We start from the raw sequence: 24794 nt of genomic DNA on the forward strand, positions 1-24794 counted from the left end.
GTCAGGCGCCTTACAAATGGAATCAAAAGTCCTTACAAAAAATAATAATCTAATGATGTCTTCAATTTTTGGTCTTGTTCCAAGGCTGAGATTCTTTGAAATGGAAAATAGAAAGTAGAGCTAACAATGAACTTGGTATCTGTTTAAACTTGTTTTTGCTAAGCATGTTGTCAATGCACTCTTAAAAAATAGAATAAGCATTAAGAAACAAGGCATGACTCATTTACAGATGGTAGGTGTTTGGTTATTTTCCCATTTCAAAATGTGACACCATATAAACTGTAATAATGAATATGTTATCAATGATCTGAGTTATCAAATCCAATCATATATTCTTAGAGATTAAACTATTTGATCTCTCTGATACATTTCACATTATCAACTACTTTTTGTTTCTGGATAATCTCTCCTCTTCTATTTTATCAGGTTATTTGCTCATGGCTCTCCTTTGATGGTTCATCAGCCATATATCACTAAATTATGGTTGTTGCCCAAAGCTCTCCTGTCCTGTCCTCTCCTGTCCTCTCCTGTCCTCTCCTGTCCTCTTCTGTCCTCTCCTCTCCTTTCCTCTTCTCTCCTCTTCTCTTCTCTTCTCTCACCTCTCTTCCCTCCTCTCACCTCTCTTCTCTTTCTTCTCTCACCTCTCTTCCCTCCTCTCACCTCTCTTCTGTTTTCTTCTCTTCTCCTTCCTTCCTTCTATGTGCGCTCTCTCTCTCTCTCTCTCTCTCTCTCTCTCTCTCTCTCTCTCTCTCTCTCCTCTCTTCTCTCTCTTTCTCTTTCTTGTCTGACATCACCAGCTCTCTACTGGACAGACTAATGTCTGTCAATCATACCTCAAATTCAAAATTTCAAAACATTTCTTAACTATCTCCAAAAACCTCACTCCCCTTGTTAACTTCCTAATCAAAGGCACCATCATTTTTTCACTTTCTCAGGTCCCTAACCTCAGAGTTATTTTTGACTTCTTAAAGATCCTTTACTTCCTTCACACCACATATTCATCCAACTGCCAAATCTAGCTATTTCTGTTTTCATATCCTATCTTTCACATCCAATCTGTTCTTTCTACTCAAGCTACTACTTTAATCACTTTAATTCAGGCTTTTATCACCTTTCATCTAGTGTATTGTAACATCTTCCTAAATGATACTAATCTCTCCCTATTCCATTCATCAGTTTCCACACATCCGCATGTAGACAGCTGCAAAAGTGATTTTAAAACTCACATGTGACCACAAGACTTCCTCTTGTCAACTAAGTCCAGTCTCTCCCTTTTACCTTTAAGATGAGAGAAAAACTCCTCTGTTAAGTCTTTAAAGCTGTGGGTTATCTTTTTAGCTTTTCCTCCCCCGCTTGGTAAATAGATAGATAGATGCCTTCTCTCTTTCTTGCACATGACAGTCTAAATGGTATCTTTGTACCTTTGTTCTGGTTATTCTCCAAATATGACTTATACTTCCTCCTTACCTCTGCTTTGGAGAATTCCTTTCTTCTTTACTCAAGCATTTCTTTCTTCAGGTAAGCTTTCCTATGTCTTTCCTTTCTAACTGTCTTTATTTATGTCTATTTATTCTCAAATTTATTCTGTAAGTACTTACATACATACTTGTTTCCACGTTAGAATATAAATTCCTCCAGAGCAGAGATTATTTTATTCTTTGCATTTCTGCACCTATAATGCGTTTAATAAATACTTTACAAATTATTGATTGATACAAGAAAAAAAGATAACTTTAGTTACAGAAGTTAATTATGCAATTTTAAATTCTAATTAATAACTAATAAATAAATAATAATTAAATTCTAATTCTAAATTCTAATAAAATGCAAAAAAATGCAAAAAAATTTCTCAATAATATTTTATTTTTCCAAATACATGTAAAAATAGTTTTGAACATAAATTTTTGCAAGATTTTGTGTTCCAGATTTTTCTTCCTTTCTCCTCTACTTCTCCCTGCCCAAGATACCAATTAATTTAATATAGGTTATACATGTACAATACTTTTAAACATATTTCCATATTTGTCCTTTGAAGAAAAATCAGACCAAAAGGGTAAAAACACAAGAAAAGAAAAGCAAATAGAAAAGGTGAATATAGTATGCTTCAATTCATATTTAGTCTCCATAGTTTTCTCTCTCTAATGGAAATGGCATTTTCAATCCCAAATCTATTGGAATTTTCTTGGATCATCACATTACTGAGAAGAGCTAAATCTATCATAATTGATTGATTGGATAGTACTTTAAAGAAAGATAATAAGCACCTAATCACTAAATTCTAAAAAGGTCATATGACAACCCATGAAAAAAAAGCAGAAGTTTAATATTCTATCTGGAAAAAGACGGACATGCTCCTCTGAGAAACTATATAATACAGTTTTTAAAAATTGAGATAATTGAACTGGAAGTTAAATACCATATTTTTGAAGTTCATTATCTTAAAGTTGGTCATAAATTTCTTCATTTTAAAAATGAAGATGGGATTAGACTAGATTATCTCCAAAAAAATTTTTTTCATATCTTTCTCCAGTTCTTGGTTTTCCTGTAACCTTGCCATATATTGACCAATCTTTTAAGAAAGAAATAAACACAATAATTTCCTACAGTTTACTGCTTTCTTTTTTCTTCCTCTCTTTTTTCATTAATGACCATTTCCCCTAGAGATGCTTTTTCTAAACATATAATGTCTCCTAGTCTTTGTCTCTTTCATGAGGAAAGCACTGATACTACAACAAATGATAATCTATTCCATCACATGCTATAATAAACTCTTCTTTCCTTATATAAAACATTGAGAAAATAAACTCATGTACTCTTTAAGTTTATTGTAAATTCTTCATCTAAATCAAAGTTTTGTTAGATTGTTGGAGTCCTTTTTATACTACTTTGAGCAACAACCCAAGCTAATAACATCTATTCTTTCATAAGGGTTCAGTTGTTCAAAAGAGCCCTTAAAATGGAAGACCATATACTCTAAATGTTTTGTTTATATATCATTATAACTCAAGAGTTTTTAAGAGTCTAATCATTCAATCAACAATAAACTAGCACTTATTAATCAATGTTCAGGGAAAATTAGTACCACTGATGTGAGAGCTGCCAAGATCTTTTCAGAACTGCTTTCCACCTTTGGTGTCCACTCGGCCCTGAACGTTAATCTGTAGGTCCAAGAAATTGTAACTACAGCAGCCACATCCTGGTAAACTGTCTTGGCAGATAGGTTAAACCAGATTGAAAGTAGCCAAAAGATCTCAAACCTATTGATGAGTTAGGGAAGTGTTTACCCCAAGAACATTGAGACTTTCCATCACAGAAGAGAGCGGCAGGATTTTTGGTCCAGTAAGAAGATAGATGAAATTCAATTTTATGATGATAGTAAAAACCTTAAACTTTTTTATGATTCTCTGATGGCTACTTATGGGCCAAAGACCTCTGGTGAATTTCAACTACTCAGTACGGATTATCCTAAAGAGTTGGGCTGAACACTTCCATAATGATATCAACAGACCTTCATCAATTAATGCTGAAATCATTGACCATATACCTCAAGTTGAAATCAATTCCTTTCTAGCCAAACTTCCAACTGAAGAAGATATTTTGAATGCCATTAAACTTCTTTTGTGTGGCAAAGTGAGATCTACAAGGCAAGGGATCATTACCCATATAAAAGCTGATCACGATCTTCTGGATTAAATGACAAGAGGAGATTATCTTCCAGGAATTCAAGGATATCTCCCTAAAGGAAAAGGAAGGAAGTTGTCCTATGGCAACCACAAGAGGTTATCTCTCTCTTAATCATTGCTGGCAAGATTCTTGACAGTGTCCTCCTTCATAAGTTTGTCTTTCATCTAGAAGATAGTTATCTACCCAAGAGCCACTGTGATTTCAGAAAGGTCTGAGGAATGCTTGATATAGTATTGATGGTACCAGTAACTCCAGGAGAAATGCCAGGAGCAGAACAAAGGTCTGTACACAACATTCATTGATCTGACTAAAGCCTTTGATACTGTCAGTCATGAGAGCCAAATTTAGTTGCCTAGAGAAGTGCATCAATATGTCATTTCCATGATGGCATGCTTGCATGGATTCTAGATAATGAAGCATGCTGTAACACTTTCTCAGTCACCAGTGGAGTGAAGCAGAGCTTTGTGCTTGCTCTCAAGCTTTTTAATATGTTGTCAGCAATGTAGTCAGATGCCTTCAATGAAGATAAAAATTGCATCAAAGTCAGCTACTGCATGTCCTGAAGGTAAATTATTTTACTTGAAAAAGTTATAAGCCAAGACTAAAGTGGAGAGTAGATGTACAACTTTTTTATTCACAGGTTATTATTGTACATTCAATGCAGCCTCTGGGCTGAATTCATTCTTAGCTAGTTGAGTTAATTTTGTCCCGATAATTAATGTGAAGAAAACAGAAGTTCTCCACCAGCCAACATTGCACCACAAATATGTGGAGCCATCAGTTATAACAAGTGGAAAATTTTTGAATTTCGTGAATAGGTTCACTTACCTTGGCAGTATACTTTCAGGGATGGTTGCCAAAGCTAGCTCAATGTTTCAAAACCTCTGAAAGAAAGTGTGGAAGAAAAGAGCTATTAAGGTGCTTATTAAATGGAAGATTTGTAGAGCTGTTATGCTGACCTCATTGTTCTATATCTGTGAAACTTGAACAGTTTATAAAACCATTTGAACTATTGTAGAAATATTCTGAAGATCATCTGGCAAGCTAAGATGCCAGATATTGAGGTCTTTTCTTGAACTGAATTGTCAAGCATTCAAACTTTATTGCAGAGAACACATCTTTGATGAGCTGACCACAATGCCAAATGTACATTTGTCTAAAAGATTATTTTCCAGAAAATTCACACAAGACAAATATTCACCTGGAGGTCAGAAATAGTAATACAAAGACACTCTCAAGGTCTCACTGAAGAACTCTGGAATCAATTGTGAAACATGAGAGACTTTGGCAAAGGACCATCCAGTATGGCCTGCCCTCATCAAAGAAGGTGCTAGCTTCTATGAGCAAAGCAGAATTGCAATCGCATCAAAATATGAAATACCACGCAAATATTTGCATAACTATAAAAGTATGTTTATATGTAGTTAGGTAAATATTTTGGGGAGGAGGGAAGGTAAAATTGTTATTTGTCCATCTAAGGATAGTATATATGTGCTGTGTACTGTCCTGTGACTAAATGTCAGGAGATATCTTCTTGTGAATTGCTATTAGTCTTATTGCTGATGATTTGGTCCTTAAATTGGCAATATTTACTTTGAGAATGGCAAAGGGAATTTTGCTGCATGTGATTTATTATGGCAAAGAAAACAATATTGATAATTTCCTCAACTGGTACATTGGCAAGATTTATTCCCTAATATTATAAATTGTCTAGAAAGTCCTACTTAGAAAGTCCTCATAGTGGATAGTTGATCTTGAGTTCTTGAAGGTTATGCCAGTGGATCATGAATTCTCAAACATACTACTCCACCAGAAGGACTTTGAGTATGGCCAGAAAGAAGGCAATTCTATTTCCTGAGGCTCAGGCTAACTTAGGTACAGTGAGCCTTCTCATCAGTAGGTTAACTACTTATTAATGAATTACTTGATTATTGCAATCCATTAAATTCAAAATAAATATCAAAAAAAGGAAGAAATATGAGATACACAAATTTAGAGACCTATTTACTCCAAATATTCATGTGGCCTATTTGTGTCAGAACTTCAGTGTTAAAGCTTTTCAAACTTCTATTGAACTGATTAGTCATAGACACAGTGTACCTTGACTTAAATATAATGGTATAATTTTAATCCTTTTCAAGAATGAAAAATAATAACCAGAACCAGCATTTATTAAGCATCTACCATAAACTAGACACTGTCCTAAGCTCCTGTACTTATGGTCATGCTAGATAGACGCTGTATCATTTGTGATTTGTGAACACATTGGGAAGATATGTAAATAGAATATTTTCTCCAAGAAATAAATTTCTGTCAGTAGACTTTTGTACCTACATTCTAACTGTTCTAATAAAGAGAGGGACATTTTTACTTAGATTGTGTTTGATGACCACCTTTCCAAATGTGTATAATATTGCTTATTTCTGATTTTTTTTTATGAACAAAGCCCATTAGGATAAAAAGAACAGAGAAAATCCTCTTTGAAAATGTTTCTGGTCTATTAATTTTCAGTTCTTTAGAGATTGTTATGTCCCATGTCTCACAATTGCATAGAAACATTGGCATAAAGTTATTTTTTAAAAGATAGGCCATTGATTCTAGGGAAAAAACAATACTTGATTATTAAAGCAGTTTTGTAATTTCTGGAAGGCAATTTAGTATACCCTTTCAATTTAATTATTTTCTATTTATTTTAATCCCAGGTACACAACTAAAAAAATTCTATGGGTAGATCATCTCAATGCATGACATACTCTGAGTTGTAGACTTCTTTTATCCATAGCAAACTCTTAAGGGGTAACAGATCTTTCAAGAGGTGTAGCAATGTTGCAAACTTTGATTCAATTAACACAATTAGCATATTTGGAACACCTCATTATCCACAAAGAACTTCTCAACTATGAACTGGATCTCTTCCATTGCAAGGATAAACAAATGTGACAAGCACACAGTTTGCTGTTTTGTTTTATTTGATGTTTCTTAATAGAAAGCTGCTAAATAGGATTATTTCTATTGCTTCAGGGTTATTCATTTCAATAAATATCAAATGATTGATGTATTTGCATTGAATTTTCTCCGATTTTACTTTCCCAGAGCAAGGGCTGTTTTCCTCAGTGTTCTAGTTTACCCTGCAGTGGTTCTCAAAGTATGGTCTAGAGAATCCTGGGGATCTTTGAAACCCTTTTAGTAGGTCTACAAATTCAAAAATAGTTTTTATTTCCAATATGGTAAATGTCTATAAATATAACCCAGATAAACAAAAACGCTTTGGAGAGAGCCTCAATAATTTTTAATAGGATAAAGATACTGAAAACAAAAGTTTGCGAACCACTGCTGAGGGTTGGAAATTATGTCTCTTCTCTACTGACATTGGTCTTAATCCCATTGGCTGTTCCTGTTTCCTCTCCTTCCCTTCTTGTTAGGTTGTAATGTCCGGGCTAGCTTTTTGGAGGTCCTCCAGAAGGGCCTTGGTCTTAGCAAGATAGTCACCATGAAAACGGACAAGAATAGAGTCCAAAGTCTTTATTGTCTCTTACATAGTCTGTCTGTCAGTCTCAGCCTGATCCAGTCTCCTCCAGCAGTCTGACAGTTTGACAGCCTCAACCAGTTTCAGTCTGAGTCTGATTTTGTCCCCACTTCTCTCAGCCCTTAAATACTCTATTACAATTACATCATTATAGTATAAGCCAATCTAGAGTGATTATATCGTTGTGTCAAACTAGAGTAATTATATCATTATATCATCCTAGATATACACGAACTAGAGAACCATTATCTCATCAATTCCACCTTGTTTCAAGTATACTTCTTTCAAGTAAACTTCTCCAAAATTCCAGCCTTCTATATTAGGTGTCAGTGACTAGTTCCCTAGTTTTACTTAACTACTTAACATCAAGGGATATTAATATCAGTAAACATTTATTAGGTCCCTACTATGTGTCAGATACTATGCTAAGTGCTGAAAGATATTTATTTCAAAATCATAACAAGAACAAAATTATAAATGTTTTCTCCCACTGCCATACAAGTGCAATCATGTACAGCCACTAAGGGGGTGGATCCTGAAGCTAACTCTCAAGGCTTATTCCTGTCTTTTTGGTTCATTTGGCTTCATTTGGCTTATTTGCCTGAAAAACTTAAGAGACTCCACTGTCCCTATACTCAAAAAAGAACAAATACAAAGTTAAAAAAAATAGCCTAGATCCTTCACAGGACAATATGGTCTTAGAGGGAGAGAAAGCTCCAAATCTCTTCTCTGGCAGTATTGTCTCTTAACAAGTGCCATGAATTAGGGAGTCAAACCAACAATGTAGTAATCAAAGGACCAAGACTGATTCAGGCCTTTTTTGAACAGCCAATCAAAAAGCCTCCTCTCCATTACACAGCCAGTCAGTTAGAAATAGTTATAAAGTATCTACCTATGATCTATAGTCTCTTCAAAGCACTGCCATTACATGTTATCATAACTCTTAAGAAAACTGATTCCCTAGCCTCTACATATGGAGAATTATCAATAAAAAGACTTCACATGTGAATCTCAGATACCTTGTTGAAGAAAGCCTTTAAAATGTAAAGTTTTATGCCACTGAATCAATTGATAACAATTATTACATCAGTTTTCTTCTACAGCCTTCAGTTACAAAAGGGTAAATATATGGCCTATTGTAAATTATCATTTGCCAAAGCTTGCTTGTTCCCTTCCAATACAATAATACTTTCATTGAAGAAATGCTTAATTTGTAGGTCTCATAAAGGTCTTGAATAGAAGAATAGAATAGAAAAGCTGTAATGGTGTGGTAATTTTAGCTCTAACCAATTTGCAAAAACAATTATTAAATTTTCAGGATGAGAATTTACATCTCAGAATTTGACAATAGCATCAGGGTTTGATTTATTGCTGTTGACCGTTTAAACTTAAGAAAGTGTTAATAATGCTAACTGAACTTAATGTGAGAGTGTAAACTTTTTTTCTCCTGGAGAGCCCAGTTGCTAAATGTTTACCAGCAACCCTTGTGTTATTCTTATAATCATTATCTAAACTTAGCACAAGTGCAATAAAAAACTCAGGGAATGAAGTTATCATTAGATTGGATAGCAAACTAAGAACAACAACAATTGTCATTCATGTAGAGGAGTTTTAAGGTTTGCAAATTGCTTTATATCTATTATCTCATTTAACCTTCATAATATCATTAGGCAGTACGTTGTTTTCATAATGGCCAAATTTTTCAGTATTAATAAAGTCCATTTTCAAATAATGCATTTGATATCTTATCTCCTTTGTTATCCTTTGTTAATTGGTCCCTAAATGCTTTCACAATTGTGATACTTCCAACACACATTGCTTTTGTATTTACTTAGTCCAATATAATTATCTTTTCCATCTATATAATGCTATAGCCCCATAAGCACACCTGGATTATTCCAACAATAAGTGACTTCACTGACTTTTTTTGGTGCAAACGATGTGGTATAAAAATCTTTGCAGATATTTTCATTTTTATCTTCTGTTCATTACATTTTTCCCATTGTTATCATTTAATGCCATGATGATGACAAGTTGGACCTTTTGTCAAGCTTTGTTTAAATTGGTTTTCCCCTTCCTAATTTTTTTCTGCTTTTATAAGTCTACACTCAATCAGCTGTCATCCTACTTCATATAATTTTATATATGAGCATATATGCCAAACTTGGGTTGCTTTGATCACCATCTCTTAATGATTGTTAAGTAAGATAGACATTTCCTGACTAATATGCATTCAGAGTTCTTTTGATCTTGTTATAATCACTGGTTTACATTAATGATTAAATTATAAAATTGTTATATTTGATGTCATCGTGAGTTTTTTGTTCGTTACTCATTTTTCATTTTCAATTACTTATTTAAATGGTCCTTCATTGCATTGTTTCAACTTTGTGTCTTATATTTTTAAAAAATGAATTTCTATTCATTATGAATAAGACAATCATTAACAAATATAAATATTTCTATATACCAAAAAGAAGAAAAGGTCCACATAAGAAACTGTGGGATTTAAAAAAAAAAAAAAAAAGCAAATCGGGGTATATATTCTATATATTTTTTCATTTTTCTTAAGGTTTTACTGATTACAAATTTGTATTCAAAAGCCTTTGGAGAATGGAAGTGACTTTTGATTCATAGTATAAACTCTTAGAAGTTCTATCAAGCTTCAAAGGCTTCCTGATTGTCCCAAGGAACATTTAAAAAAAGTATTTTTTCCATGGCTCAACCTATCCAGATATGAAGAGACTTATCACTTGATGATGCTGGAAAGGCACATATAAATTTGAAATTGGCTATTTGCACTTCAAATATGAGACATCTGTATCCAATAACTAATATATGGTTATACTTCTGGTGTAGCTGCATCAAGGCTGATAAGTCTTGACATAAACTTCTTTTTATTTTCATTCAGTAATTGGAAGAGATCTATTGAATCCCACTCTTCTCAAAATCTATTCAGATCCTTAACTTCTTTCTTACTAAATTTTTTTAGTCTCCTTTGTACAAAAGACAATTTTTTTGGTTGGTGAGAGAATGTGTCCAGTATTAGGATTACATGCTAGAAATATTTTGCTTCTGTTCCCTTCTCCATCTTGTTATTCAAAATTGAATTTATCATCCCCAGACTGCTGGAACTTCTTTCCCTATTACTATTCTTATGAAACTTCCTCCAATTCTCCCATAGGATGATTTTTGAAGAACTCTTACCTTCACAAAAATTTCATCTCCAACTACCATGTGTAAAGACATTTCCCATTTCACCTTGCTATATCAAAACATAAGAAAAACAATGAAGTCTTAGCCCTCCTTAAATATCAAATCCTCAGATGCTGGGACTCACTACCAGGAATTCATTCAGAAATAGGCCCTGGATAAATGCATACATTCCATCTGTACTTTTGAATAAGGAAAATAAACTCACAATTCACCAGGCCCCTATCAGCAAGTGTTTACTAACCCAAATATATTAACCTATTTCTGTTGTTCTTTGATGTTTTGAGAATACACTGATACCACTCTCTACCATCACATTCACTGTGTAAACAACAGCCAAATGGTACTTTATGAACAGGAGTCTTTCACATCTTCTTTTCTTTTTTTAAAATTTTTTATTATATTTTTTTATTGACAGAACATATACATGGGTAATTTTTCAACATTGTCCCTTGCACTCACTTCTGTCCCAACTTTTCCATTCCCTCCCTCCACCCCCTCCCCTAGATGGCAGGCAGTTTCATACATGTTAAACCTGCTAAAGTATATCTTAGATATAATACATATGTGTGCAGATCCGTACAGTTCTCTTGTGGCACAAGAAAAATCAGATTCAGAAGGTAAAAATAACCTGGTAAGAAAAACAAAAATGCAAGTAGTCCACATTCATTTCTCTGGGTATAGCTGATTCTGTCCATCATTGATCAATTGGATCAATTGGAACTCAATTGGATCTCTTCTTTGTTGAAGATATCCACTTCCATTAGAATATATGCTCATATAGTATTGTTATTGAAGTGTATAATGATCTCCTGGTTCTGCTCATTTTACTTAGCATCAGTTCATGTAAGTCTCTCCAAGCCTCTCTGTATTCATCCTGCTGGTCACTTCTTCCAGAACATAATATTCTATAACATTCATATACCACAATTTACCCAACCATTCTCCAATTGATGGGTATCCATTCAATTTCCAGTTTCTAGTCACTACAAAGAGGGCTGTCACAAACATTCTTGCACATACAGGTCCCTTTCCCTTCTGTAAGATCTCTTTGGGATATAAGCCCAGTAGTAACACTGCTGGATCAAAGGGTATGCACAGTTTGATAGCTTTTTGAGCATAGTTCCAAATTGCTCTCCAGAGTGGCTGGATGTATTCACAATTCCACCAACAATGTATCAGTGTCCCTGTTTTCCCACATCCCCTCCAACATTCCGCATTATCTTTCCCTGTCATTCTAGCCAATTTGATAGGTGTGTAGTGGTATCTCAGAGTTGTCTTAATTTGCATTTCTCTGATCAATAGTGATTTGGAACACCCTTTCATATGAGTAGAAATAGTTTCAATTTTATCATCTGAAAATTGTCTGTTCATATCCTTTGTCCATTTATCAATTGGAGAATGGCTCAATTTCTTATAAATTAGAGTCAATTCTCTATATATTTTGAAAATGAGGGGTGATGTATGAGAATTGTTTTAATTAGTATTTCTTTAATCAATAGTGATTTAGAGAAATTTTCCTATAGCTATGATAGATTTGATTACTTTGTCTAAAAATTTCCTAATCATATCTTTTGGGCATTTATCAATTGGGCATTTCTTTTTATAAATTTGACTCAATTCTCTCTATATTTGTTATATATATTTATCAGAGATAACTTGATTTTAAAATTTTGTTTCAATTATGGTTATTAATTATATTGGTTGTAATCCTAACTCCTTTATTTTCCAAAATATCACATTCCAATCCCTCTCCATAAACCCTCCAATCCCTTGATGTAAAAGCTGCTAAATTTTGTATTATTCTGAGTATGGATCCATGATATTTGGATCATTCCTTTCTAGTTGTTTACAATATTTTCTCCATGACTTGAGATCTCTTGAATTTGGCTATAAATATTCCTAGAAATTTTCATTTTGGGATCTTTTTTCAGGAAGTAATTGGTATTTTCTTTCAATTTCTATTTTATTCTATGGCTCTAGATCAGGGCAGTTTTCCTTGAGCATTTCTTGAAAACTAATTCCTAGGGCCTTTTTTTGTTTATGGCTTTTAGGCAGTCCAATAATTTCTTCTTCTTCTTCTTCTTCTTCTTCTTCTTCTTCTTCTTCTTCTTCTTCTTCTTCTTCTTCTTCTTTCTTCTTCTTTCTTCTTCTTTCTTCTTCTTTCTTCTTCTTTCTTCTTCTTTCTTCTTCTTCTTCTTCTTCTTTTTTTTTTACTAATAAATGTTTATTGATTGGTTAAAATGCTCTTAGAGGAAATCATAAAAGCTTAATAACTTATTCAATTCAGTTAATCAAGCATTTATTGATGGACTGCTCTCTGCTAGTACACTGCTACTAATTGGTGAGCCTAAAAAGACAAAATGAAACAATCTTTACCCTTATGGAGAGTATATTCTACTGCTTCAAATTTCCTGATATGGCTGCTCAAACTCACTTGCTTTCTATTATCAGTGGAAAAAGCAGTCTTTCTTCATTCATTGCATTAAACTTTCCATTTAAGGCCAAATGCCCATTATCTTATGTCTCCTTTAAAACCCTGAACCCCAATAATCTCTAAATCATCTTTCCTGGATCTATTTTTTCCCAATGAGATATTTCCTTTTTTTTCCCAAAGAGATATTTCACATTATCTTCTCTTTTTTTTTTCATTCTTTTGATTTTTTTTATTGCTTCTTGATGTCTTGTGGAGTCAATTGTTTCCTCTTGTCCAATTCTAATTTTTAGGGAATTATTTTCTTCAGTGAACTTCTGTACTTCCTTTTCCATTTGTACAATTCTACTTACCCTGCCTGTCTTCAATTAATTAAATGGGGTAAACTGCTATAATTGTCCACATATTTGTGAATCCAGTAATATTTCAAGACTCCTGGAAAGAATTTAACATTATCCTTTCTAGTTGACCCTCCAATGACTTTAATGTCAAAATTAGAAAATTAGAAAAGTTTGAAATTTTCTAAATCAAAATAAATAAACCCAACAATATTTTTCAGAGCAATTGTTAGACAACCTTAATAGTCCAAGGATCTCCCCTGGTTTACAACCTCTCACTTTTTCGAATCCTTACCATTACAGTCTTAGTGTCTGGCTCTATCCATTTACATTTAAAGGTAGCTACAGTTGCATTGACTTTGGCAACAAGTCCCTCAAAACAAAACAAATCCCTTATACCTGATAAGGCTCTATTTTCAGGAGACTTTTCCCAAGACAATTGAGCAAAAATGGCCAGGAGCAGTACAAAAGCATGTAGTCCCAGCAAAAGCTGAGCACAACTAGTTCTTCTGAATTTGCACTTTTTCAAGGAGAAAATACTTGTTCTAGTCTAATCTCTCCAAACTCTCTGAAACTTAAACTGATTTCTGAAAAGATCCTCTAATAGAACTTGGAGGAAGCTTCCATTACCAAGCTGAAAGTGCTAACAAAGTTAAAATGCCTAAAGCTTACTTTACCAAAATTATCTTCAAGCAATATTTCCTAAAGAACTATCTTAATGTATATCATTTTCTTCTTTTCAAATGATCACAAATAGTTTACTCTCTTATCTTCCAGGAATTGAAGGCACCTCAATAGGCAACTATTGTATATAGAGGTATTGCCAAAACTCCTCCAGAAGCATAAAGGCCAACCTATTTTCTCCTCCCTCTACACCAGCCATCTTCCACTACAATCCTGATAACTATACCAGTTGTTGTGACTGGTCCAAATTTAGGCTAATTCCCTGGTAGTTTAGGTTCAATATTGGAAAAAATGAGATACATTTTAGTAGTTAAGAAAAAGATATTTATTTAACCATAGCAGGAGAATGGCATTCAATAATCATAGGCATTACAGATTTCTTAAGTTGATTTAGTTGAGGAAAACTCACTTGCTTGAGTTATCCCTCATGAGCCATCAATCAATTATCTGATTACTGCTAGAGTGCCTCATTATTGCTTTGTAGGTCATTGCAGTGAGGTGAAGAAGTATCACCAGTTTAAGCCTATAGGTTCTGAGCCAACCAAGTCTCAAGGAAGGTCTTAATATCTTTTAAGGAAAAACTAGCCTAACATACGTAAGAGAGAAGATAGGACATTGTTCCTACTATACCATAGCTGTAAAATGAAATTCATTATTTTCTTTTGTAAAACTGCTCCTCTTTAAAATATACTTATTTTTTTACTAAAAACCACTGCAATGACCCTGAGTAATCCTTATCTAACACTTTACCTAAATCTCTCCAAATTAATCACTAATTATAAATGATTAAACTTCCACAATATCTCATCTTTCCCTATCCTTCCATTCACAAATCACCTCTCTCTATCAGGCCCTTATCACCTTTTGATTGAATTGTTATAATAGCTTCCTAATTGTATTCCTTGCTTTTAGTATTTTTCTTTTCCAATCCATCCATAGATTCCAAAAAAGTCTTTCTAAAGTATATTTCTGACCATGCCACTAGGCTATTTAAACATTTTTAATGCTTCTGATGGCTTTTTTAATTGTTGCCTTCTTAATTAGAATTAAAACCCTTCACAATCTGGACCTCAGTTACCTTTAAAAATTTCTTTCATATTATTTCTTCCATTGAAGTTTCAAACCTGGTGCATTTATATACTGACTCTTTTCATTGGAGGAGTAAGTGATTGCTCTGAATGCCTTCATGAGATATGGAGATGTTGAGAAAGCTCATGACAAGAGTTATTTCCTTCCTTCCTTCCTTCCTTCCTTTCTTCCTTCCTTCCTTCCTTCCTTCCTTCCTTCCTTCAGAGAAAATTTCTTTGACACCAGATCCTTTGGGATCTGGACAAAGATCCCAAACACTCGACAAAGAGAGAGGGGGAAATAAATGTGTAGGCGATTTCAATTTATTACTGATTTCCAGTTTGCTTCCCTAGAGACATTGGAGTATTTCTCTTTGGTGAGATCAGGAACTCTTTCACTTGATCTAAGATATCTTCATGTAACTAGCTCAGCGGGAAGAAAGCAATCCTTTGGCTATAAGATGTACTGCTTTCTCTTTAAAAGATAGTGATCAGGAAAAGTTTAAACCCCAAAATAATTTCCCCTAGATTAGTAATAGTTAGAAGACAAATTTAATTAGTTTAATTAATTTAATGTTTTTCTCCAGTTACATTTAAAATATTTTTTATATTTGTTTTTAAAACTTTTGAGATCTAGATTTTCTCCCTTATCTGCACCCTCAACTCCCATTAAGAAACAACATTTGAGGTTATACAAAGCATGAAATCAAATTTAATTCTAGTCTCTGAGAAAAACAGAGCAGTTCGCCTGGTGGGCCCTTCTTCTATTCTTTTCTAGGCAGAAGTCAAAGACTTCCTTGGAGAAGGGTGATTGTGATTCCGGAAATATCTATTTATGTTTTCCCAAAATTCAAATTATACATACACATGGGTATACACATATCTTACAAGGGCAAAATATACAGCCCATATTTCCTTTCTCACACTTTACATTAGAGAGGAACTGTTCTACTTGCTCTTCTCCAAATTTATCCATCTCACATCTATATGATTTTGAAAAGGTTGTCTGAAGTACAATTTTTACCCCTCTACCTCTTTGAATATCTAATTTCCTTTAAAGTTTAGTTTACTGATTATTGTATATTATGTATTTATGCTGCTTTTGTACCTTTTTTGCTTATGTTATATTTTAAATTTTTCAATCAATATTGATTAGGAATATTGGCCTGTAGTTTTATTGCTGTTTTGACTCTTCTTTATTTGGATATAAAGATTGCATTTGTCTTTGACAAAAAAAAATAAAATAAAGTTTAGTTTAGAAGTTAGAAGTTAGAAGTTATTTCCTAAAGGGAAATATTCCCTGGTTTTTCTAGTTGCTAGTTATATTTTCTTACCTATTTTTCTTGAGTCAGGAAAATCAGAGACTGAGATAATAATTATAAAGTGCTTAGTATGGTATTTGGCACATGGTAAGTACTATATAAATATTATTATTATTATTATTACATTACCATAATCACATGTTATGGCTACCAGAAAATGTAAACAACTTAAAACACAGATTACTTTCAATTTTTATCTCTATATCTGTAGTATGATTTAGTGGATCAGGTGCTGGTGTGGTTTAAAAAGAAAGAAAGAAAGAAATACTACACTGACATTCACTAACTGTTTTACTCTGAGCAAGTTACTTAATCATACTATATGTTTCAAGCAAGTCCTTATGATTCTTGTATTATCGCATAGTCAGGTTATAATGTATATTAATGGAGGAAATTCCAATATCAGACTACCACCTTTGTTAGAATCATAGTTCGTTTGAGTTTTTATGTATCCCCTACATCTGGCACAAAGTTCTGCACATGTGAAATATTTAATAAATTTTTAAAATTGAACTGAGTTCTCTCTGTTGTTCTTAGGAAAAATTTGTACTCCCTTGGTCTTGAGATTTTGCATGCCTAAAATGGGGTGTAGGATGAAATAATCTCTAGGATCACTTCAAACTAAAAACTCATATGATTTAGAAACAATACTTTTCTATAGAGTATAAATAATTTCTAATCTTCTCTTAGAAAAACCATACATACTTTATATTTCTTATTCTCTTTCTCATCTGATTTCCTACTTCTTCCATGCATTCACAGTGAAACATTTTGGGGAAAGAAGGTGGGAAGAGAAGAGAATAAATAAATTTTAAGTGGTTGTACTTATTATGTGTTAGACACTATGCTAAACACTTGACAAATATTACTTCATTTAATCCTCACAACAATGCTGGGAGATAAGTGCTATTATTGTGTCAATTTTATAGTTGAGGAAACTGAGGCAAATACAAATCAGGTGACTTGCCCATGGTCACATGACTAATAAGTATCTGAGACTGGATTTAAACTCATATCTTCCTGATTTTTGGAGAGAAAAAAAAAGCTCTTACCTAAAAACTGGGCAAAAAAAGGTGGCTTGATTTTCCCAAGTAGTAAAATAATAAAGATCAGTTTCATGTTTTCTACTAATTAGGATATTTCCAGGAGTAATCCTTTTTAATTAAAAAAGTGATTGTAAGGTAATCAAATAGTGGCCAGAAAAAATGAAAGATGATAAGATTCTTTATCTTTAAAGGGGAAGAAGTGATCTGATAAATTGCTATATTTAGGTACAATTAAGTAGAAAGAAGGGCAAGGTAGATAATAATGTTGAAGGAATTTGGATATTGCTTGGTAGATGGAGAAGGGAAAAACAGGGATCAACAAAAGCCCAATACAATTTTATTTCCTCTTCTCCACAGAAATGTGGAAGCCACAGAAACAAGTATATATTTACCCGATCCTGTATGTCAATGATAATTTATATCTCATTTTAAAATTGTAATCAGAACAACACACAACTTTGTAGGAGTCCCCTGATTTCAATGTTATCTGATGATGAGATATATACATCTCAGAATTTGAGATATATACATCTCAAAGTTTAAGATACATCTAACTCCTGACACTATGAAAAGAAAAGAATGATTAAATATTTAGATTAAGTAATAAATTTAGATATTGTGCAATTTTCCCAAGAAGATCAAAGCTTACTAAATTAGTCATTAACATACATAATGCCCATACAGTATTTAGGAAGTATTATCCTTTATTACATTTTCCAGATATAGAGAATGTAAGAATAACAAGGTTAATGGACCATGATAGCCTTTGGTAAAAACAAGAAAAAAATGCATATTTTTGGATTTCTGACCTATTACCCCTTTGATAGATATCTTAGAAAAAGAAACCCAATGTTTTATTTATTTAAATAAGGCTAGAGAGTTACAGAACCTAGTGGAAAATCACAAACCAATAAAAGCCCCATTTATGCTCACATGATATGTGGGTATGGATCACATTTTAAGACATAAGTTTCAATATTTATTTTTTTTTACAAATTTTATATTTAACATTTAAATTAAATATTAAAATAGATTAAGTACTCTAGAGCAATTAAATTTTGAGCATCTTCCCTTTCTTTTTTACAGTTTAATTTATAGAATAAAACAAGTATTTCTATAACATAGTACAATAAAAAATGATAATTATGTATGAAACTGCAAGTCTGTTATGCACAACTTGCTATTCCTTTCAATTATACAACAAAAGTATTATATGAATTTCTTTTTTTTCTTCTTTTTTTTTCTCTCCTTTCCTTGTCTAGAGATAGTTAATCATTATACACAAATAGATAAATATATATATATATATATATATATGTTTGTATGTGTATATATATATATATATATATATATATATACACATACAAACATATATAGGGATTTATAGGTGAGAAATAATTGAACAAGTTACAAGTTGTATATTAATGTAATGGAATAGTGCTATACTGTAAGAAATGATGAGGAGGCCGACTTCAGAAAAACATGGAAAGACATATGAACTGATGACTATGAAGTGAGTTGAACCAGGAGAATATTGTATATAGTAATAGCAACATTGTGTGATGATCAACCATGATTGACTTCAGTCTTCTCAGCAATACAATGATCCAAGACAATTCCAAAGACACTTGATAGAAAATGTTATTCTCATACAGAGGAAAAAAATATGGCATCTGAATGCAGATCAAAGTATATTATTTCCCCTTTTATATTGTTTTTCCTGGATTTTTCCTTTTGTTTTGTTGCTTCTTTCACAACAGGACTAATGCAGAAACATGTTTACATGATTATACATGTACATGTATAAATTACATCAGATTGCTTGCCTTCTTGGGAAAGGGTATGGGGAAGAGAGAGGGAGAGAAGAAATTTGGAACTCAAATTTTTATAAAAAATGTATGTTGAATACTATGTGTGTAATTGGAAAAAATAAAATACTATTTAAAAATCAAAAATATTCTATATTTTCTTTGAAACTAATCCCAAAATATACTAAATGAATTCTGGAAAAAATATAAAAACCTTCATAAAATAAAAATGTTTCTACCTCTTTTCTATGAAAAACATAATTAATTTTGGGTGTTACTTAGAAAATAACAAAGCTTTATTAACTTAATAAAAAATTGAAATGACAAATTCGCACTATCTCAAACAAATGTTTATTTTTAAAGAGATGTATCTAGAAAACTTTTTTAAAATAGTGATAAATACTTTTAAAAATCTCTATTAAAAGTGGACTACTATAAAGTCAGAAAGCTTAATATAAATTATAAAACTATTAGATAGAAATTCTTCATTATAAAGTACAATTTTGTTAAATCTTGAAATAAATCCCCTATTCACCTAGCTATATCTTCAGAGAATACAATCAACTTACAAAATTCACCAAACAGATACATATAAAAAGCCATATATTGCCATATGCTACTTTCTCAGTTCGGCAAGAATATGTACGTCATGTAATATCTGTTGGAATTTCAGAATATCTCCAGTTATCAATGACTATTTGAAAAGAGATTTATTATTTTCATATTCCTAAAGAGATGGAACTTCTTTATATCAAGAAGGACTTATGTCTAAAATTTTGTATTGACTGTGTCTCTTCAGGAATGAGTGACATTAATGAATTCAAAATAAGGAAATTGGCATTACAGTTTAATTTTTTTTTCTATTGTCTCATTTGCATGGGGATATAAGATTGGCCATGAATTCCAATTTAAGCTTATATTATTGAAACAAAATTAATATTTCTCAGAAGATGTTGGTATAACTCAGGTTTCTATACAAGAAAGACCTTAGAAGCCACAGGCAAGAAGAGGAAGCTAATTTCTCAATAAGAGAAGTGGGGGAAGGATAGGACTTAACCTAGAAATCAATATGAATTCTGCGTGTTTCTTTCTTCATATCTTTGGTCTTAATCCAGTAGAAAGTGTGGAACCATGACTCCTCCCAAAGAAGAAAAAGAAGAATGTCTCTAGTTTCCAAATTCCTCCCTTCATGTAGCTTTGGGTCAGTTTTTTCTCTCTTAAAGAGAGCCTTATGGAAAATTTTTCAGGGTTGGCTAGAAATCAGTTACACTGTATTCGAGCAGTTTGTTTTTAACTTACTTAACAGTAGTGCATCTTTTCTACATAGCACATAATTCTCTTGTATGTAACATTTCTAAGAACATGAAGAGGAAGCTTGCTTTTATTTTTTAAAGTATTTTATTTTTCTAAATACATGTAAAGATAGTTTTCAACATTAATTTTTATAAAGCTTTGTCTTCCAAATTTTTCTTCCTTTCTTACTTCCCAGTTCCCCAAGACAGCAAGCAATATGATATAGGTTAAATATATGCAAATCTTCTAAGCAAATTTCCATTTTTGTCATGTTGTACAAGAAAAATCACACCAAAAGGGAAAAGAAACATGGGAAAGAAAAAAACAAATACTAGCAATGACAAAAAAAGTGAAAATACTATGCTTCAATCCATATTCAGTCTCCATAGTTGTCTTTCTGAATGTGTATGTCATTGTCCATCCCAAATCTATTGGAATTACCTTGAATCACTGCATTGTTGAGAAGAGACAAGTCTATCACAGTTGATCACAAAATCTGTTATTACTTTGTATGTTGTTTTCTTGTTTCTGCTCATTTCACTCAGCATCAGTTTATATAAATCTTTCTGGATCTTTCTGAAATTAACCTGCTGATAGTTTCTTATAAAACAATAATATTCCATTTAATTCATATACCATAATTTATTTAAATATTCTCCAAATATTGGACATCATTCAATAAGAAGCTTAATTTTAGCTTTATTCAGGTTTTGTTTTTCTTTTAGAGAAATTAAGGATTATCATGAATGTTGTCACAGTAAATTTTAAGTATAAGTATAAGCAAGAGAATATGAATGATAGTATGTTTCCTTAAATAAATTTAACTTTAATCTGGTATGTTATGTTCTTTATAATTACTTCTTATAAAATCACATCTACTTCCTCCTAATTGATACATTTTTAGACATGTTTCATTAATATGTAATTTTAAGTGACTGAATTATTGTATTTTCTTAGGATATTAGCAAGATATTAAAAATGGAAGCCATTCACATCAATATGTCAAGCAATCCTCCTATGAATCACACAACTAATTCTGAACTCAAGACAAAGAGACCTCGGGTCATGTCAAAAAGTGGACACAGCAATGTAAGGATTGACAAAGTTGATGGCATCTACCTACTTTACCTTCAGGATTTATGGACAACAGTAATTGACATGAAATGGAGGTACAAACTCTCTCTATTTGCTGCCACTTTTGTGGTGACCTGGTTCCTATTTGGAGTCATCTATTTTGTGATTGCATTTATTCATGGGGATTTGGAACCAAGTGAGCATTTCCCAAATCAAACAGCCTGCATTATGAATGTCAACTCTTTAACTGGTGCATTTCTCTTTTCTCTTGAATCCCAGACAACTATTGGATATGGTGTACGTTTTGTCACTGAAGAATGTCCTCATGCCATTTTCTTGCTGGTTACTCAACTGGTTATAACAACCTTAATTGAGATCTTTATCACTGGCACTTTCTTGGCCAAAATTGCAAGACCTAAAAAACGGGCTGAGACCATTAAGTTTAGCCATTGTGCAGTCATTACCAAACACAATGGGAAGTTATGTCTGGTGATTCAAGTGGCCAACATGAGGAAAAGTTTGTTGATCCAGTGCCAGCTCTCTGGCAAGCTCCTCAAGACTCACCTTACTAAGGAAGGGGAAAGAATATTACTCAACCAAGCCACTGTCAAGTTTCATGTGGACTCTTCTTCTGAAAGTCCCTTCCTCATTCTACCCATGACATTTTATCATGTTCTGGATGAGACAAGTCCCCTGAGAGATCTGACATCACAAAATCTGAAAGAAAAGGATTTTGAATTGGTAGTTCTTCTCAATGCCACAGTGGAGTCCACTAGTGCTGTCTGCCAGAGCCGAACATCTTATATACCAGAAGAGATCTACTGGGGATTTGAATTTGTACCTGTTGTATCTCTCTCCAAAAATGGAAAATATGTGGCTGATTTCAGTCAGTTTGAAGAAATTCGAAGAAGTTCAGACTGTACTTTTTATTGTGTAGACCCAGAAAAACAAAAACTTGAAATGAAATACAGGGAGGAAGAGCAAAGGGATAGAGAACTTAGGACAATGTTGTTACAACACAGCAATATGTAATTATTTTGGAATCTAAAATTTTAACTTTACAAGCTAATTCTCCAAATTATAAAAGGGTAAGAATCTGTAGAATATAAGCTCTTGAGGACAGAAACTATGTCACTCTTGTCTTTGTATCTCCAGTCCCCAGTAAGTGCCTTGCATAGAGTAGGTATTTAATACAAGTTTGTTGAATTAAATTATTCTGTCTTCTATGAAGCTACTAATTATAAATATTTGCAGGGGCCATTAAAAAATGCTGTAAGGGAGGGGGAAAAAGTGGATCCTTCCTTTATATTCAGCCAAAAAAAAATTTTTTTCTACATGAAAAATTCCTTGACTGTACTTACTATGCTTTTAAAAAAAATCTCTCAAAAATAAAATATTCTAATAATGAGTTTGGAAGAACTTGGTCAAGTATAATTCTAAGAATTTCACTCCTTCCAGAAGATTGATAAACACCAATGGAATAAATATTTAAAGGAAACAGGACTGTATAAAGATAATTACACAAAGTATTTATTTGATTCAAAAAGTGACAAAATAGACAAAAATGATGTAGCCATAATTTAAATCTTGTTTCTTGGAGAAAATTATGTTAATGTTTGCTTGAATTGATAATTGGCTACACTTTAACAGATTTCTAAAAACATTAGTTTCTTAAGATTATTTACTTTTTACCACTTATCTATTAAATGGTTTGCTTTATATTTATTATCTAGAGTGATTAACCAAAACAATGATTAGATATCATTAAAATTTATTTCTTCAGGATGCCGTTTGAGAGGATATTCTAGAAATGTGTGTGTTCAAGGTAATTTGTTCAGTTTTGGACAATAGGAATGAGTAACTTTATAAATTAATTGCTTTTGCTGGGTTGTTTCCTACCTCTTTTTTATTTTTATTTTAAACAGGACATTGGATTCTAGGAGGAAGAAAAATGGAAATGATGATGATGTAAAAAAGATAAACATTAATAAGAATATGTTTTGTTAGTTAAATTACTTGTCTGTGGGCATATAGGATGTGTCAGTGGTAGAATTTGATTTTACTGACTTCAAGGTCATTCTTCTGTCCATTATGTCATGACATGTTTTGTCTTTCTACACTTGACACAAAATTGTGTGATATAATATGTAAGACAACAATGCTCACATGTATATTTCCTTTCTTTATTGAATTCTTTCAGTTTGCATTTGATTCACTTGAGTACAATTTTGCCTTAAGGTTTTCTCCAATTTGCAGCATATTCATAAAAGATTCTTAGAAAACTGTAACAATGAGGAGAACTTTATGCAACAATGCATTGTTTGTAATATCTAGACTTAGAATAGCATAGGACACATTCCCCAAAGGTATTCATATTGTTGTGGAAGATATCCCACGTAGATTACAAAAGAAAGAGGGATTCATTGATAGTAAGGTCCCATGAGATCTCATGTTTATAGGTGACATGCTGAGTTCATCAAGCTCAGATCACTGAAGAACCACTTTAAATGAGATTCATAAACACTCATGAGTTTGACTTTGGAAAGCAAAGAAGATGAAGAATACATATTTTTAACATTGCGAATTGTAGTTTGATGGAAATTCCATAGACCTACTCTTTGAAGACATACATCTTGGACAAACAATGTAGATGAATAATTAATCTCTCCTGTAATTGAAAAGAATGAAGAGCTGAATTGCCTTTGGGAAATCAAACTCCAAGTTTTTCTCTGAAACAAAGGCTTGTGTTTTTAATATTAGTATCCTTCTGACAATATTTTGGTTCCAAGTTATGGAATACAATGATTTCTTTAAAATTAAATTCATGATTCATTCACATTATATAACTGGCAAAATAAATTACAATATCTTGCCAATGAGGAACTAGATAGCATAATCAGTGAGCTCTGGATCTGGAGTCAGAAAGATAATTCACATCCAGATTCAGCTATTTACTAGCTATGTAACCAGGGATAATTCTTACCTTCAGTCTGCTTCATTTTCCTCCTCCGTAAAATGGCAATAATGACAGTACCTACTTCCCAGAGTTGTTGTGAAAATAAAATGTTATAACATTTGTGAAGTTCTCTACAAACTTTCAAGTGCTCCATAAATAATAACTATTATTATTATTATAAAGACTTATCATAGAAATGCTTGACAAAACAGAGGCAGAAAATTATCATATAGAAAAGGAAAACCAATGGAGAATCCAGGTATTTTGTTGATGATGAATCAACATCAAGAAATTTAAAGCCCACTAATTCACAGAATTAAGAGAAATAGAAATAGTGCTATATACTTCC

At 32.5% G+C, this 24794-nt stretch overlaps 1 protein-coding gene across 1 annotated transcript in view; it reads left to right on the forward strand.

Annotated features, from left to right (window-relative positions):
- KCNJ15 (potassium inwardly rectifying channel subfamily J member 15) overlaps positions 1–24407 on the forward strand; it is a 41716-nt gene extending 17309 nt beyond the window's left edge. The window contains exon 2 of the mRNA XM_023498854.2: positions 21373–24407. Coding sequence (XP_023354622.1) covers positions 21394–22521 — 1128 coding nt within the window. The 5' untranslated portion in view covers positions 21373–21393 and the 3' untranslated portion in view covers positions 22522–24407. The remainder of the gene's footprint in view (positions 1–21372) is intronic.
- The last annotated feature ends 387 nt before the right edge of the window (positions 24408–24794 follow it).

The sequence above is a fragment of the Sarcophilus harrisii genome, chromosome 3, assembly GCF_902635505.1.
Source record: "Sarcophilus harrisii chromosome 3, mSarHar1.11, whole genome shotgun sequence".
Lineage (NCBI taxonomy): Eukaryota > Metazoa > Chordata > Mammalia > Dasyuromorphia > Dasyuridae > Sarcophilus > Sarcophilus harrisii.